Here is an 18,652-nt window from a genome sequence, read left to right as displayed (position 1 = left end):
AAAGAGACTCCCTGGAGGGGTCTGTCTTTGTTGAAAGCAGGAGCGTGGGGCTAAGAGATGTGCTTTAAACCAACATTTCCAGCTCTCCATTTTCTAGAAGCCTTTGAGGGGTCTCACAGGGTTCCAGTTGCCCCAGTTCTTTGGTGATACTAGAACTTGTATCCAGTTATGTTGGTGCTTTTGTGCCCTCTCAGAGTCAACATTTCTTAAGAAAAGAGCTATTGCATGTTATTCTTCGTATCCACTCATAATGTTTAGTTTATAGTAAATGCACAGTGGGGGTATCAATAAATGCTTGCTGTCTTACTGTATGTTTTGCTTTGACTTTGCTGCTTTTCATATTATTTAATGTGTGGTTTCAGGTTATTATATATTTCTACATGTGAAATAGAAAACTTAATGTTTTGTAAGATAATTGGACCTGTGTTTTCACATCAAAGAAAGTGTGAATTAAAATCTGAGCAGAAATTTTAGATGAAGAGAAGGACGAAGCTTTGCTTTTCTAAAACTGCTCTGTAGAAGGAAAACTTTTTTTTACATTCTTAAAGATGTCTAAACTTCTTTGATCACGCACCTCTATCAAATAATTTTCAGCATACACCCTCATATATGCATGTGTATTTATAAGTTACGTACACGTTACTGTCTTACCGCATTATGTGTATTATAATTATAAAATACAAAAACATAACATTTTAAAGTATAAGGTAAAAAATATGAACGGAAGGTCTAACATTTTGTTCCTATATGCCAGTGTACCATTTTGACATCCCACATTTGCAACCAACTGCTTTAAAGACTTGGGCACAGAGATTTGGAGAAGAAAGAAAGACTATGTTATATGTGTTGCTGTTATTTGCAGAGGCATTTTGACATTTTTCCCACTGTTAATTGTACATAGTCTCATTTTTATTAGCTTAAAACTCCACATATTACACATTATTTTAAGACTTAAAACTTTTATGTGGTATAAGTTTCTAGGAATATGTGAAAATATATTAAAGATAGAGAGGAATTTTTCTAAGATCTATGTGACCTCTAAGAAAACCAACCACTTAAAAAATTAATATTCTTACAGTAGATTTCATTTTGTCACTTTTTATAAAACAATATTCACTTAGTAAAAGCAAGAATTGACTTCAGTGACAGTATTTGATCACTAAGAAATACGAAAATAGTAACATTCAAGATGTGTTAATTTTATTAAAATAGCTGACTTTGTGTGGGACGTCCCTTAGCAAGGCTAAACAGATTGCCTACGTTACCCTGCTGATACACAGAATTGCCCATTTGAGAAGCAGTTCACCTGGTAATCAATCACTACCTGCAATTCAGAGTATCTTCTCTTGTGACTTTCAAAGCAGAGCTTATATTTGAACTTGCTGCTTGTTTTGTCTGCTGATAGAATCTTGGTGCATATTCAGTGCACTCCCCTATGCCCCCCACCCCACTCTGCCTCCACATTCTCAGGGCTTCATTATGTTCTGTGGCAGAAGCATGATTGTCTCTTTAAATTAAATTTAACCTCTCAATTTAGTGAAAATTTTTCAAACTGTTTTCTCATTATATATTAAAACAATCAAAGGGAAATACTGCTTACATAGATTATGTTCCATGGACCAAACACAACGTGTAAAATATTTCACTTTTAGAGAGGGGTTTCAGGTCAGAGTTTTCTGCTAACTGCACATACAATGTATCCAACTAAAGCATTCAGAAGTAATTAAAATATGTTTCAAATTATTGTACAGTGAGTGACAAATTGATGATTATTCCAGAGAGAGATTAATACATTTAAAATCATTGTTCTTTGAACTTTTTTTGGTCTGCAGTACAGAATGTAGGATGTTAAAATATAGAACTTTATATTTGAGTGAAAAATTGGCTAGAATGGGCTGTTTTTTTAGCATCTTAATTGAAAAGAAAGTTAATTTCATCTGAGATAGGTCAAGCTGTTAACATTTATTTTTCCCTTTTGTCTGCTATCAAACTTTTCAAATACATTCTATTTATATTTTAGAAGCATAACCTCAACCCTCTTTATTTTGAGTGAATTTTCATTATCTGTTTTCTGATTATATTTATTTATTTTCTCATGTTTGGATCTGTCAATTTCTGTGCATTTGAGTACTTTGCTTAGGATGTGAAGGATGACAGAAGGTTAATTATGTGTGTGTGTGTGTGTGTGTGTGTGTGTGTGTGTGTATGTGTGTGTATGTGAGAGAGAGAGAGAGAGAGAGAGGGGGGGGGGGGGGAGAGATGGAGAATGTATATGTGTACATGGGAGAGATAACTTTTTATATGTGAGGGTTAATTCTTGATAAATCTTTTTATAGCTGTGTATTGTTTCTTGAGAATAGCTGTATCTGACTGTCACCTTTTCCCCCCCATATAGTTACCAAGTATGGCTAATTTGAAATGTCAGGTTGAGAACCAATATTTATTCCAAACATCAGCAGTTTAGACCACTTAACAGTCTCTGCGACAATTCAAATATTTATGCATCCAAAAATCTCTTTTCAAATGCAGATGGCATATATTTGAACTATTTTTTAAGAAATAATTCTTTTTTTTTATATTCCACTGAGATGCTTTCCTTCTTTTTTTAAGTTTTTAGATGGTGCTCTGATTATGTATTTTGAATTTATCATTTAAACTTTTTCCTTTTTCCAATTTTGGTATGGAAGTTTTGTGACTCACCTTAGTGTATTTTTGAAAAGGAATAGGTCAAAGAGAACTTCATGGTTAACATTTCCTGATCTCTTTGGACTAGATGACATTGTTGGGAGATATGATGATCTGTCCAAGTCTGTTAATGAACGAAATGAAAAACTCCAGATAACCTTGACCCGCTCACTGAGTGTGCAGGATGGCCTGGATGAAATGCTGGACTGGATGGGAAGTGTGGAAAGTTCTCTGAAAGAACAAGGTCAAGTGCCCTTAAACTCTGCTGCTCTTCAGGATGTGATCAGTAAAAACATTGTAAGTGACATTTAAAAAGAAAAAAAAAACACTTTTAGATGAAAAAAAAATGTTTAAAAAGTCCCAAGAAGGGGTAGATTTAGGATCAATTTAAGGATATAGAAAAAGGGGTCTCCTGAGTATAACTGGACAGTATTGCTTGCACCAAAACACATGTGTCAGAACAGTTTTTCTGTGAAGAAGTATAGAGAGAGCTTTGTATACTTTTTCATGAGTGTAATTCATTTCAGAGGGCTTACACATACATGAGCCCTATCGTGTGTATCACAGCTTCAGCCAGCTGCACATGAGGTTAATCAGATCAATCTTGTTGTTGTCTAGCCTTTTAAAAATGAGGACCATGGATAATCCCGGGGCTCCATTAGATCCCAGGGGCTGCTGAGTAGCAGCCGCCTCCTGCCTTGCTCAGGCAACTTGCCAGCTGTTCTCCAGTCTCTCTTGAAGAGATTTGGGATTGTGTTCCTCCAGGGACAGATCAGACTTGTCAGTCAGTTGCAACGTTAACTTGCCTCAGTCACAGGTGGTTCAAGCTCATGTTGTTATGAATAGTGATGTTTTTAACACTCTGTGATACTATTTGTAAACATCATTGTGAAACATACGCATTATTTGGTTCATTTCAGATGTTGGAACAGGATATTGCAGGTCGTCAGAGCAGTATAAATGCCATGAATGAAAAAGTGAAGAAATTTATGGAGACCTCAGACCCATCCACTGCATCCTCACTGCAGGCCAAGATGAAAGACTTGTCTGCTCGGTTTTCAGAAGCTAGTCATAAACACAAAGAAAAACTGGCCAAGATGGAGGAGCTCAAAACCAAAGTAGAACTCTTTGAGAACCTCTCAGAAAAGCTCCAAACGTTTTTAGAAACAAAAACTCAGGCTCTTACTGACACAGATGTGCCAGGAAAAGACGTTAGTGAATTGTCTCAATATATGCAGGTGTGTCTTCCTTAATAATCACGAGGTTAATCAAGCATATTAACATTTAAGACCAGCTCATACATGTATTAGCGGAATTATAATTAACGATCATCATTAATGCTGATAGATTGCTGATGGATTAATTGCTGATAGATTGGTAAGGATCTGTGCTTCCCTCCTTTAAAAATCCCAAACCCCATCTTCTCCTTAACATGTTTTGCTCATTCATTAGAAATGAACACCATGTCTCACATACACAGTTTGCACATATTAAAGATCTTACAAGTACCTTATATGCCAGAACCCACAAAGAGACAGAGTATGAAGAGTACGTTTTTAAATTAAATAAATTTACTATGTTCTCTTTCAAACAGCCTACTGCATGTTTATTTATATTTAGAGTACTGACTACAGGCGAGATCATTCTTCTGTGAAATTCTGAGGAGAGCCATTCTGGCTCCATACATACCTCTTGGTAGATAGAATGCCATCTGAAAATCTAGCAGTATCTTCTATTAATTAAATATCTAAATCCTTTGTAGGAATCAACTTCTGAATTTTTAGAACATAAGAAAGATCTTGAAGCTTTACACAGTCTTTTGAAGGAGATATCCAGCCATGGCTTGCCAGGTGATAAGGCTCTGGTTTTTGAAAAAACAAATAATTTGTCAAAGAAATTCAAGGAAATGGAGCATACCATCAAACAAAAGTAAGCACCCCTTAAGAAATTGGATTTTAGTCTACTTGACACTTAAAGAATGAATTATTTTTCTTTGCTTATGTCAATACCTGAAATAAAACTTGAGAATAAGCATAGGACTACTTTGTAAGTGCTTTTATATTGATAACATTTTTTTTGTGATTAAAATTAAGTGCATTTTTGTTAAAATATTTAGGAAGGAAATTTGGTACTTTTTCCTAAAAGTAGAGAGTATTATGAAGAAAAATAGTCGTGGTGGTGTTTTACTGAAAATAATCTAAAGTCACTATAGTCTCTGAAGTTTTTGGCGAATAGCACATTTTATTTGCAAAAGCAGAAATAACCTTGAAAGATAGCTCATGGCTCATTGCTTTTTGGGCTCAACTCAGAAGCTATGCGCAATTTTAAAATAATTCTTGATGGCCTTTTTTAAAACGTAAAATAGTTTACCTTTTAAAGAGTTGTAGAAAGAAATGATTCCGTAAATAAATAAGAAACGAGAAAATGAACCTAAGTTGAGCTAAAAAGCTGTGCTTTTTAGAAATAAACCTTGTGGCTAGACTTTTACATATTTCTGATCTCATGTTAGTTTGGAATATACATTTGGTTTTGCTAAAGAACCCACAAAGATGGAAAACACTTATCTTTTACCTATACTTAATTTCTTCAGGATCCTCTACCTAAAACATTTGAGTGCTATTATCTATACTATTTCCAGAGCTACATTTTCCATCTTGTCACATAATATTTAATTCACATTGCACGGAAGTAATATTCTTTTTCCTAGGTCAACTCTAGGTTTTTTCTTCCTTCAGAATGGTCCAGTTTTAAGACCACGTAGTCATCAGTAATTAGTCCAGCTTCAGTGGACTCTTCTATGTTGCTATTCCACATACATGCACATGCGCACATGCCATCCATAGGTCATCATCCATGTACCAAATGGGACTGTCCTCACAGCTGTTCCTTGCTGGGCATGTGCCCTCCCTCCAAGGTGCTTAGTGTACAGAAAGATCCTAGAATTCATTGGGGAGCGTTCTGAGGATCTGTGGGGGAGGTGGTGGTTAACATTCTTGTAACCAGGTCTCACCTCATGTTTGGAGAGTTTGGAGAGAACTGTACTCTCGGAGGCACCTGGTTTATCCATCCACTAGAAGGACTGTAGTGTCGTATAGAAACCACTAGATGGCAGGATGTTTTCCTCATGTCAGTGATGTGTAAATGTTTCCCTGCCCGTTCTGTGCCTGCTGGCATTAAGCACCATATAAAGTGGACAGATCAAAGTTTGCTGAATCTAAATAATGTTAAAACTGTTTATATAGCCTTAGAGTTTATGTAGCATTATAGAGTGCCATTACCATATGGGTTACAGATTTCTTAACTGCTCCTATCTTTTTCTGTGGAGTGTGCCTGAGGAATAAAATAGTTATTTAGCTGATTTCACTTGGATCTATGACACCTTTCCTCTTCTTATCAAGGGTTAGAGAGTGCATAGGGGAATATTTTTTTCTTAATAGTAAGCTTGATACAAGAATAATAATTTATTTATTAGTAATTATTTCTTTGGAGTATTTTCTGTCGGAGACTTAAATTCTTCAATAATTTTTGTTATCTAGAAAAGAAGCTGTATCTTCTTGTCAAGAACAGATGGATGCTTTCCAAGTCCTTGTTAAGTCATTGAAGTCATGGATAGAAGAAACAACAGAAAGAGTTCCTATTGTGCAGCCTTCTTTTGGTGCAGAGGATTTAGGAAAATCTTTGGAAGAAACTAAGGTGAATCATTATCTAATACTAATTCTTACTTGCCTGTGTGAGTCATGAGAGGTTAAAAGACTATTAGTGGTTTCCTTTTATCTAATATCATATTAAGTTAGATCCTCATTTATGTTCGGTATATTTTGGTGATACTTGGAAGTCATAACATAGCTCTGATCCTTTTGAGGAAGAACACAAACTTTGACTTAATTTGATTTTTGAAATATATTTATTAGTGGCTGCCTGTTCTAGTACCCAAGTTTACTTCCCCATCAAATCTCTACTTAGCTTCAGTTTTTATACCATTTCTCATAACGTTATGTAAAAGACCCTGCTCTTCAACTCAGCAATTAACTCTAGCTCAGATACATCACTGTAACCAGTATTTGAATCCCTAGTACAAATAGTGTACAAGTCTTGTCAACTGATTCAAATCATAAAACTTATGACCAGTTACAGCAGTTATCCCAACTCCCAACTTTGTGGAGATGTATGTTTTTAAAAATTCATTGAAATTTTGATGATTAAAACTCACTATTAAATAGAATTCTAAATTCCCATTTAAGAAAAAATCATTTCTAGTACCTTTCTTCTTGTAATTTGGCTACTACTGTGAGTATAGTCTTCAGACTGGCAGTTGACAGTTACTTTGGAATCCATGGCAGCTAGAAATAGCCTGACTTCCACTGTGGCTAGGAGCAGAATGCAGGATGGACCATACCTCACTCCTCACTGCTAACAGTGTTAACAGTCACCTGGGCACAGTGTTAACAGTCACGTAGGGATGGTGCCTTTTTTTCTATCCGTGCCCCCATGAATCAGGACCCACAGTCATCATTGCTTTAAGATATGTTAAAGAAATTGAATTATAATGTGTAACTTTGAAACTATTATGAAGACTGGAAAATAATGTGTTTTTATATCTCAAGAAATTACAAGAGAAGTGGAGTTCAAAAACACCAGAGATTCAGAAAGTAAACAACAGTGGGATCTCACTATGTAACCTAATCAGTGCTGTCACTACCCCTGCAAAGGCAATAGCAGCAGTCAAATCAGGTATGTGCTTTACTTACATCCGTGGAGAAACCCCAAAGAATTGGATCTGACCCTGTTACTTTCATTTACCTTAGTTTTTAAATTGATGCATAAAGTAAACACAAAAGAAAAGTGACAAGAAAGATGGCATGTATATGCATGCACTAAAAGTATGCTCCCCATATGGAGGAGTATCTGTAATGAGTCAAATTTCAGATTCCTCTTCTGTTCATTTTCTTAGAGGCTACAGTTGAAATGTAGCCAGATTGATACGTAAGAATAGGGAGCTTTAGATTGGGGAAGAGGAAAGAGCAGATTCTAATTTGTTTTTTTTACCGTAATTAATGGAGATGCTCAAATCCTCTTTGAAATATTTGATAAATGAGTCTGGTCTCCTGGGAAAGGAGAGGTGAAAGAAAGAAGCAGTTCTTTTGTGGAGGGTGAATCTCTCCTTTTTTAAAAAATTAAAGTCCCATCTAGGGGCTTCTGGGTGGCCCATTCGGTTAAGTGACCAACTCTTGGTTTTGGTTTAGGTCATGATCTCAGGGTTCGTGGGTTCAAGCCCCGTGTCTGCTCTGCACTGACGGCGGGGCCTTCTTGGGATTCTTGCTCTCCCTCTCTCTCTCTGCCCCTCCTCTGCTTGTGCTGTCTCTGTTTCTCTCAACAAGATAAATAATAAAATAAAAAAATAAAAAATTCCCATCTCCTTTAGCATCTACTTTATTTTGTACAGAAAACAACTATAGCATATCTAAATTGCAGTCATGACTGAGCCACTTAACACAAGGGGAGAGTCATGTATAAGTAATGATTCTACAGTCCATTTAAGTTGTGGATATGCTTTTAAGTTTAAATTTTTTTTTAATGTTTATTCATTTTTGAGAGACAGAGAGAGACAGAGCATCAGTGGGGAAGGGGCAGAGAGAGGGAGACACAGAATCTGAAGCAGGCTCCAGGCTCTGAGCTGTCAGCACAGAGTCCGACACGGGGCTCAAACTCACCAACTGTGAGATACGACCTGAGCTGAAGTCAGATGCTCAACCGACTGAGCCACCCAGGCACCCCAATAGTTTAAAACATATTTATGTTGTTAAAATTGGTGTGTTTTTTTTTTTTTAAATACAAGAACAGATGGAGGCAAACCTTGTATCTTTATTCTGAGAATCTCTGAGTATCCTTTGTGGTTTATCTGTCCCTCCCAGCCCCCTAGCTGCCCCTCTTGTGAGACTGATGTTCCCGCTGGGCCTCTCTCAACCATTTATTCCGCTCTATTAACCCCATTTAAGGGCCCACTTATGTTATATATGGTGTGATGACCTCTCCTTTCTCTTCTAATCACATTTCCTGAAATGTCAAGTGTTTTGTTTGGCTTTGTTTTTAGAAAAGGAATTCTATTGTGTTTTTCGTTCTTCAGGTCCACTTTGTATTTGCAATAGGTACAAAAAAAAAAAAAGTTTTTTTCCTACTCTTGATAACTAACAAGCATGGTAGGAATCATTTTTGAGCATCATCAGGATATGTTCACTTTCAACCAAAATGTCAATGTGTGATTTTTTTTTTTTAATTTTTTTTTTTTTCCAACGTTTTTATTTATTTTTGGGACAGAGAGAGACAGAGCATGAATGGGGGAGGGGCAGAGAGAGAGGGAGACACAGAATCGGAAACAGGCTCCAGGCTCCGAGCCATCAGCCCAGAGCCTGACGCGGGGCTCGAACTCCTGGACTGCGAGATCGTGACCTGGCTGAAGTCGGACGCTTAACCGACTGCGCCACCCAGGCGCCCCAATGTGTGATTTTTTTTAAAGAGACCAAACTTAGATTAAGATTTAGATATGAAATATTATTGTTTTAATCTTGTTCTCATGTGTCTAGTGTTTTAGATAGGAAGCCAGTGCAAACTCACATGAGAAAGTCTAATTCAGTATTTTAATACTCTGCTTATGAAAAAGGAACCAAGGCTAGATGTTTAGATAATTAGAGAGGAGTAATAATTACTACTTACTGAGTAGTTCCTATTTGCTAGGCAGTCAGTTAACTGTCTTGAATACCTACACTGTTCTTGCATTTAAATTAGGTATTATTATCCCCACCCGTTCAGTTGGGGTGGTGATTAATTTGTCCAGTCACCCAGCTAGTAATTAGTGGGGCTGGGATTTAAATTCAGGTGACTCATACGCTGAAGCCCAGGCATTTCTAACCACTGTGCTCTTCTCTCTCTGTGTTGACATAATGTGGGTTTTAGTAATAGGGTTTGTGTGTTTGTTTTACTTTTAACTTTTCATGTCTTTGTACCTCATTCTGTTTCCATTAAACCCATAATAACACTGTGTAACTGTACCAGACAATTTTCAAATTTTTAAGTAAGGATTTTTCTGTCAGTCACTTATGCTTCATGCAACACACTTACATAGTGAGCAACTTTTGAGCTTCAAGGACATTATCACTAAAATTTAGCAATAAAGCAATTTTATCACAAAATTGTTTTATAATTAATACTTAATGATTACTGTATTAATCTAAAGTTATTGACACTAGTATTTAAAGTGATCATGTTACCTTACCACTTTAAGAATGAATTTTATGGACGAGAAAGTTTCTTAAAATTTTCGACCTTTATTTGATTTAGAAATTGAATCAGTGGTCTACATTTTCAAATAGTAATAACATTTGTAAATGACTACTGTTTATGGGGTTTGAGTTAATGCAGTCTACTGTTAACGTGTAGAAATACTATTGAAATCTATGACTACTTCAGTGTTAATAATTTTGCAGGTGGAATAATAAATGGTGAAGGAGCAGCCACAGATACTCAAGAAATTTTGGCAAATAAAGGTGAATAGTAACTTTAAGTGCTTATTGATTACAGTAACTTTGTTTTTGTTTATTTTTTATTTTTTATTTTTTTTTAATGTTTATTTATTTTTGAGACAGAGTGAGACAGAGCATGAATGGGGGAGGGTCAGAGAGAGAGGGAGACACAGAATCCGAAACAGGCTCCAGGCTCTGAGCGGTCAGCACAGAGCCCGACACGGGGGTTGAACTCACAGACCGCGAGATCATGACCTGAGCTGAAGTCGGACGCTTAACCGACCGAGCCACCAGGCACCCCTTATTTTTGTTTTTGAGAAAAAATCTTTAGAGATGAACAGTACTTATATCGAAATTTCAACCTTGACTTAAAATAATTATTTATTATCATAGTCATTTGCCATAAGTATCATATTAATATAACATTCCATGCAATTTTGTTCATCTGAAGTTAGTGAAACCTGGTAGTTCAGTTTGGTATTTGGTTATGTTCCTTTTTTCTGGTTAAGTAATTTAAGATATTTTGTCACTTGGAATAACATTCTTTGAGCTATTTCCTTGAGTTTGATTTCTAAGAAATTAATATATAGCATTTTATAGTTTTGGGTATTATGCAATGTACCTAAATTGTTTGTTATTAAATAGTATTATAATTCTAAAAAAATTTTTAGAAATATTAACCCTTTAGTTCTAAAAATTCTATGACTTTATCATGGTAGGCTTAATATAGAGAAAATACAAGGGAATAACATGTAAAGCAAACTTATTTCTAGTGTTCTAACTCTAAACTGTCTTAAAAATGTGTCCATCTGATTTTATTTTATTTTATTTTATTTTATTTTATTTTATTTTATTTTATTTTTTTACTTTTAGGGTTAACATCCATTAAAAAGGATATGACTGACATAAGCCATGGTTATGAAGATCTTGGCCTCTTACTTAAGGACAAAATATCTGAACTGAATAGCAAACTCTCCAAATTGCAAAAGGCTCAGGAAGAATCAAGTGCAATGATGCAGTGGCTACAGAAGATGAATAAAACTGCAACAAAATGGCATCAGGCACCTACACCTACAGATGCGGAAGCTGTGAAGACTCAAGTTGAGCAGAACAAGGTATATTCTGTGGATATATTTATTGAAGAGCTAAAAAAGAACAGACTAGCATTCAGATGGGACCCTCAGGACCCCTATTGTGATTTCTAGCTCTATAACCTTCAGCAAATAATTTGCCAGTTTTGTTTCATATGTTTTTCTGTAGAAAGTGATGATAATAGGAATCTGTTTTACACACAGACATTACAAAGATGAGTGAACTGTTTGGGGTAACTTTGCCACCTTTCTTTGTTTTTTTTTTAAAGATTTTGTTTTTAGGAGTGCCTGGGTGGCTCAGTCGGTTAAGTGTCTGACTTTGGCCCAGGTCATGATCTCATGATTAGTGGGTTTGAGCCCCATGTCAAGCTCTGTGCTGACAGCTCATGGAGCCTGGAGCCTGCTTCAGATTCTGTGTCTCCTTCTTTCTCTAACCCTCCCCCACCCACACTCTGTCTCTCCGTCTTTCAAAAAATAAAACGTTAAAGATTTTATTGTTACGTAATCTCTACACCTAACATAGGACTTAAACCTACAACCTACAATGATCACGAGTCGTATGCTCTACTAAGCCCACCAGATGCCCCAGCTTTGCCACCTTTAAATCATGTTAAGTCTGGGATTTTAACCAGTCAACTATTAGAAAAGATTTATGTAGGTGTATTAGGGATTTGTTCTGTCCAGCATAAAATAGGGTAGCTTATGCTTTCCCTTTCTTCAATAGATGGCATTTCTTTCTGCAACTGTCAAGATGGGGGAAATGACTTTTTGTGGCAATTATGGCAAAAATGTCTACAAATGTGATTACCTATATCTGAATTTTATAATGTGTTATCCAGAAAAGCATTGACTCACTAGTAGATTCTCAAACCTGGCAGCTTTTATCCAGACTGATTTTCTTCTCAGTTACAATATTGATGCCATCTTCCTTTTTTCCAAAGGGATTTGTTTGAGGATAATAAGAAATTATTCCTAGGTACTAGGGTGTAGAGTAATTTTCTCCACAGAAAGTGGAGTAATTTTCTCCACAGTAGTAGTGTTCCTCTTTGGGATTCCTTTATCAGATAGTTGAAGATTGGTTAAGAAGAGGAAAGGAGAATAATTATCTGCTGAATTCTGGTCCTCACTCATTTCAGCACCTAACAGTAAATATTTTCGTCTGTTGTAATTGTGTTTTTGTCTTTTGATATTGACATACTTTAACACAGTTTTTTTCCTTTTGTTAGTCATTTGAGGCAGAACTGAAGCAAAATGTAAACAAAGTGCAGGAGTTGAAAGACAAATTGACAGAGCTGTTGGAGGAGAACCCAGATACTCCTGAGGCCCCCAAATGGAAACAGATGTTGACAGAAATTGGTATGTTATGTTACTTAAACCAGAGTCCACCAATAGAAAGAAGCACAGTTATTTTTTAATCACAGTCTTTATCAGAAAAAAATTTATCCAACAGCCTCGGTGTACTTTTGAATTTGCCTTAATGTTTCGTGTTTAAAATGTTGCATATTTAAAAATACCATTTCAAATTATATTGTACTGAGACTTGGCATATCTTGTATTTTTCTTGCTAAACACCATAACTAAGTTTATTTTTATGAAGAGGGTAGATACCGGGAAATAAAATGCTGTGCACTGAGTAACATGTTTTCATTACTGGTTTTTACTTGATTTTTGGTGTTTCTATTTTTTATACTTTATTATATTTTAGTTTAAATATTCCTTACATGTGTATATGTGTGTGTGTGTATGTATTATGTACACACACACATATATATATACATACATACATACACACATACATATATATTCCCTTTGGTCTGGAAAAGACAAACTCCCTTCTCCTTCATGAAGTTCCTTCTGGGACTCGTTTGGCCCCTACTGTGTGTTCTTCTCTTCCCCCATCAGGGTTAAAAAGTAGCTCCCTACAGAAGTCTAGTGATTTTCACTCTTTATCTAGAGTTATCCTCCCATCTCTATCCTGTCCCCATAGAAACGGTTTCTCCTAAACAAGAAACTTCCTTCACAAGCTCTATTATCTTATCACCCCATTTCACTATTATAATGATAAGGAAAATGCGCGTAAGACAATGGTACTAATTTTACCTACTTCATAGTATTGTTTGGAGAATTCAATGAATTAATGTGTGTACGGCTCAGACAAGCTGTACCTGGCACATAATAACTGCTGTGTGTTTACTATGATTATAAGAAGAATTCTTTTACTTTCAATTGTTCCATTATGTTTAGCTAAATATTGTCCTTCCATTAGAGTCAGATATGCTATGATAAATTTAGAAATCTGTAAATATGTTTTAGTTTCAAAAGTTATTTTAAGGGATCTTAATGTTCAAAGCTATATTTAGTCCAACTATAGACTCCTATTGCATTATAATTAATTTGTCCCTAATTCAGTGGCTGTCACCTGGGGTATCAGAGTTACTTAGGACAGTATTATCAAGATATTTGAGAATAGGGGTGAGAGTAAGAAATGCATATTTCAAAAAATCTTCCCGATAAGATTTTGATATTTCTCCCTCCCAATTCATTATTTGAATTGCATTATTTTGTTGTCAGATTATGTTTGATTGGAACATGCCATATAGAATGATGCTATTAGGTGAGGTTTTCGGGACTGGGTTCTATTAAAAACAGCCATTTATTGTACTGTGCTAGATGAAAAAATCTGTCAGGTCAACTAATCATGCCCATCACTAACTGTTTATTGAGTGACTAATGTGTTCAAATGCTGGTCAATAACTCTTGGCCTCAGAGAGCATACTGTGTGAGGGTAGGAACAGCTTGAAAGCCTTCCTGGCAGAGAAATCTAGTAGAATTGTGACGAAGGACAGAGCTGGGGTATACAGAGAGGAGATAGGGCTGTGTTAGGTATGGGGCTTATGTAAGCAGAAGCCTGTTTGGATGATAATGGTAGGATAAACAGGGCTAGGTTTGAGGTTTCATCTCAGACTGCATACCCTCTACTGTTACTAGATTAGGGTCAGTTTGTGGGAGGCCTTGAATGTGAGGCAGAAGTCTTCCGATTTTATCATCTAGGTGGTGAGGAGTTAGTTATTGAAGGATATGAGCACAGGAATGACATATTTAAGTGACTTTTTAAGGGAAATTATTTTAGAACCAAATTGGTTGCAGGTGGGATACCCTAATTACAAGGAAACCCGTGGTAAGACTAGTAGTCTAGGACTATAGTTCTCAAAGGTGTGCTCCTGGGAGCAACAGCATCAGTGTCACCTGGGAACTTTCCAGAAATGCAGAATTTCAGCCCCCACTTCAGACCTCCTGAATTGTAAATTTTGGGGATGGGGCCAGGCAAACTGTATCCCTCCAGGTCATTCTAATGCAGCTGGGGTTTGAGAAACACTAGTCTAGGCACACCGTGATGAGGACCAAAATGGAGTTAGGACACTAGGAATATAAAGGATGGGTTTCAGGTTTTATGATCAAGGATATAGGAGTTCGGAGAGTCATGAAAGAACATTCTGAATTATTGTTTCTCAGTGACGTGGAAGAGAGAATAACCTTTCAAAGTAATCTAAAATCGGAAAAATCCGCCAGTTTCAATAGGAATAAAAAGTGATTTTTTTTTTATGTTAAGTGTGAAGGGTTGGTGAGATTTCCTAGTGTAACTTTCAAGCAGCTGCTTGTCAGTGGTGATTTAAATAAAATAGAATGGGCGTGGATATACAAATGTGGGAGTCATATGCCCAGAATTGATCATTGAAGATTTCCTATTAAAGGAAAGAATTAATGTTCATTGTTCTAGTAGGGCAGTTATTGTTGAATAAACAGACTGTATAGGGCCTCTAGAAGAAATGAGGGTCTCCGGATCCTGTTTGATTTAAGGAATATTCCATATTATTCTACATTATCTTCTAGGGTCAGATTCAAATTTATTTTTCATGTACTTCGGTTGATACCCAGCACCAGCATCATAAAATCTGTATCATTAAATGCCATTAACCCTTAGAGTAGGCTTTAATCGACTGTGTAAGAAGAGTTACAAAGATGGAATGATAGCCACCTATGTACCATTCTGAGTCCTATCCTGCAGTCTTCATACATGTAGTGATGTTAATGTATAAAAACCAAACACCTCTTTTATTTTTTATCTTTTTCTTTTAGATTCTAAGTGGCAAGAACTCAATCAATTAACAGTTGATAGACAACAAAAATTGGAAGAATCTTCTAATAATCTAACCCAATTCCAGACTGTAGAGGCTCAGTTAAAACAGTGGCTTGTGGAAAAAGAACTGATGGTCAGTGTTCTTGGGCCCTTGTCAATTGACCCAAATATGCTAAACACACAAAGGCAGCAGGTGCAGGTGAGTGTTACATGACTTGACTTAATAAGACAAGTGTTTTCATTATAAATACATTAGCTGTGGACAGTATGTGCTTAAACTGCCTTGAAGTGTATTTGTAATGTTTCAGATGCCCATAAGATAACATCCTGAGGTTAGTGGGGAAACCCCCAGGGAACCAAAGCCAGGAGGCATCAGTCTCCTGAGCCCATGAGTGTGTCAAGTCCCTTGATCATTTGAGTCATATTGTGGTTTGTGCAGACCCTGTTAAAAAGGGCCTTCTTTGAAATATTAATGTGATTGTATAAGTAATTACATTTTTATGAGAAGCTGGTATATGCTTTTTATTGTTTAGAAATTGCTCCTTTGAGGTTTTATTCATTTTGATTGTGGTAGAAGATAATGAAACTTGTAAAACTCATGCAATACAGCCCTGAGGGGTGGAAAGACAGAATAAGAAGAGGAGAAAGAGTAAGCAAAACAGAGAGGGAACCTTGAAACAGAGTGGGTTAGACCAGTCTAATTACAAAGTGGATAAATCCACAAGGAGAAAAAAAATACATGAAATTTAAGTCAGAGAGAAAAAGCTCCATTGTGGTTCCAGTTAGATTTCCTCCTGTATATGTAGTGGTATTAGAGCAGTGGGGCTAATCCTATACTTTTGAAAACACAAATCAGTCTTGGTAGTTTAGAGTCAACATGTCCTAGTTCATATATGTTCTTACCCTGAAGACAGTGAAAACAAAAGATATAAATAAATATTTGGCAGAAATAATTGCCCCTAGTCTTGGTAGTCTCCCTAAGATAGATAAAATATTATACTACAATTTAGGGGGTGCCTGGGTGGCTCAGTTGCTTAAGTGTCTGACTCTTGTTTTTGGCTCAGGTCATGATATCACATTTTGTAGGATCAAACCCCACATCAGGCTCTGCGCTGATAGCACGCAGCCTGCTAGGTATTTTCTCTCTCTCTCTCTCTCTCTCTCTCTCTCTCTCTCTCTGCCCCTCCCTGCCCAGCCACCCCTCCCCACTGGCTCACACACATGCACGCACACTGTCTCAAAATAAATAAACATTTAAAAACTTAATATAAAAAGGAAATTTTTAGATCATTCATTTTATAACGAGAGTCAGTGTTGAGCCTGCACATTCTGAGCAACATGATTTATTGGCTAAAATTTTTATATAGAGTATAAATGTCAATAATCTTATATTTAAAAGAGCTTTTAGGGGCGCCTGGGTGGCGCAGTCGGTTAAGCGTCCAACTTCAGCCAGGTCACGATCTCGCGGTCCGGGAGTTCGAGCCCCGCGTCGGGCTCTGGGCTGATGGCTCAGAGCCTGGAGCCTGTTTCCGGTTCTGTGTCTCCCTCTCTCTCTGCCCCTCCCCCGTTCATGCTCTGTCTCTCTCTGTCCCAAAAATAAATAAACGTTGAAAAAAAGAAAAAAAAGATTAAAAGAGCTTTTATAAATCAATGCACCATGAGTTAATGTATTCTAACATTGTTATCACTGAACATTTCCTTTGGTGTAAAATGCTATAGAGCATTTAAAATATCCTACCAAGAGACAACTACAAGTAGGAAAATACAAATTTGGTGTTTGTGTGATATGAACTTGTCCAATAGCAGTGCTTGTCTTTGTATATGAAGATTTGTACATGGGTTTTTGTTCATTTTGCCCAGACTGCTATATTTACTCTCTTTTCCCCTTTGAGAGATATTATTTTAGACAAAATATTATCTCTGTGAAGCACCACTGCTCTTTGGATTAATTTAAGATAATTGCACTGCCCTTGAAATAAAAGCTAGGAAAACAGGAACTAAAAAACAAAAGTAAAAACTAGATAAGTAAATACCATTTATGTCTGTTTAGAAACTCAAAGCTCTGTTTTCCATAATTATCCACTAACTTGTATGTTTATTTACCCTTGTTACCTCTTTGCCTTAGATCCTGCTGCAAGAATTTGATACTCGGAAGCCTCAATATGAGCAGCTAACTGCAGCTGGTCAGAGCATTTTGAGCAGACCTGGTGAACACCCCTCTTTCCATGGGATTGTGAAAGAGCAACTGGCAGCTGTGACCCAAAAGTGGGACAGCCTAACAGGACAATTGAGTGACAGATGTGACTGGATCGACCAAGCCATTATTAAGAGCACACAGTATCAAAGCCTGCTGAGAAGCCTTTGTGATAAACTGAGTGACTTGGATAATAAACTCATCACCAGTGCGGCCGTGAGCACGCACCCTGATGCCATGAACCAGCAGTTGGAGGCAGCCCAAAAAATGAAGCAGGAACTGGAGCAGGAAATGAAACAGATAAAGGTGGCCCAAGCCCTCTGTGAGGATTTGTCAGCACTGGTTAAAGAAGAGTACTTGAAAGCAGAACTGAGTAGGCAACTAGAAGGCATCATAAAGTCATTTAAGGATATTGAACAAAAAACAGGTTGGTCTGTCGTCTTTTAATACATATATTTCCTGGAAATAGAGATCAAGTATTGCCTGCTCTGTATTTCCAAGCTGTTGCCAGGAAGCTAGGACCCTAAAGAGAGTCTGCCCTCACTGAAATTGTAGATGGAGAAGGGGCCACTCACATGAGCACAGAGAGTCATTCTGTGTTCACATGCAGATGCAGCATCGGGGAAATTCTGCACACATAATTGGCAAAAATCCCTTGAACGAAGGCCCTTTGAAATTTCAGATATTTCAACCTGGTTTTTAAAAGATATAAATGTTTGGGGCACCTGGGTGGCTCAGTCAGTTCAACATCCGACTTCAGCTCAGATCATGATCTCACAGTTGGTGAGTTCAAGCCCCACGTCAGGCTCTGTGCTGACAGCTCAGAGCCTGGAGCCTGCTTTGGATTCTGCGTCTCCCTCTCTCTCTGCCCCCTGCTCTGCTCACACTCTGTCTCTGTCTCTCAAAAAGTGAATAAACATTAAAAAAAAATAAAAAAATAAATAAAATAAGGTAAAAGATCTAAACATTTTTGCCTTGTGACAGTTTCACTGCATCAGAAAAACAGATGAATACAGTTATTAAAAAG

At 36.8% G+C, this 18,652-nt stretch overlaps 1 protein-coding gene across 13 annotated transcripts in view; it reads left to right on the top strand.

The window, feature by feature from the left end:
- The window catches only part of DST (dystonin), a 494,969-nt gene that overhangs the window by 376,829 nt on the left and 99,488 nt on the right, over positions 1-18,652 (top strand). For all 13 annotated transcript variants that reach the window (XM_030315745.1, XM_032593190.1, XM_032593189.1 and 10 more), the window contains 10 exons: positions 2,774-2,982; positions 3,606-3,923; positions 4,448-4,614; positions 6,222-6,378; positions 7,290-7,416; positions 10,167-10,226; positions 11,076-11,317; positions 12,520-12,649; positions 15,431-15,630; positions 17,557-18,052. In XM_030315745.1, the coding sequence (XP_030171605.1) occupies positions 2,774-2,982; positions 3,606-3,923; positions 4,448-4,614; positions 6,222-6,378; positions 7,290-7,416; positions 10,167-10,226; positions 11,076-11,317; positions 12,520-12,649; positions 15,431-15,630; positions 17,557-18,052 (2,106 nt within the window). The remainder of the gene's footprint in view (positions 1-2,773; positions 2,983-3,605; positions 3,924-4,447; positions 4,615-6,221; positions 6,379-7,289; positions 7,417-10,166; positions 10,227-11,075; positions 11,318-12,519; positions 12,650-15,430; positions 15,631-17,556; positions 18,053-18,652) is intronic.

Source organism: Lynx canadensis, chromosome B2 (genome assembly GCF_007474595.2).
Source record: "Lynx canadensis isolate LIC74 chromosome B2, mLynCan4.pri.v2, whole genome shotgun sequence".
In the NCBI taxonomy this organism is placed as follows: domain Eukaryota; kingdom Metazoa; phylum Chordata; class Mammalia; order Carnivora; family Felidae; genus Lynx; species Lynx canadensis.
The sequence above is the reverse complement of the archived record's forward strand: the minus strand, read 5'-3'. Positions and strand labels throughout refer to the sequence as shown.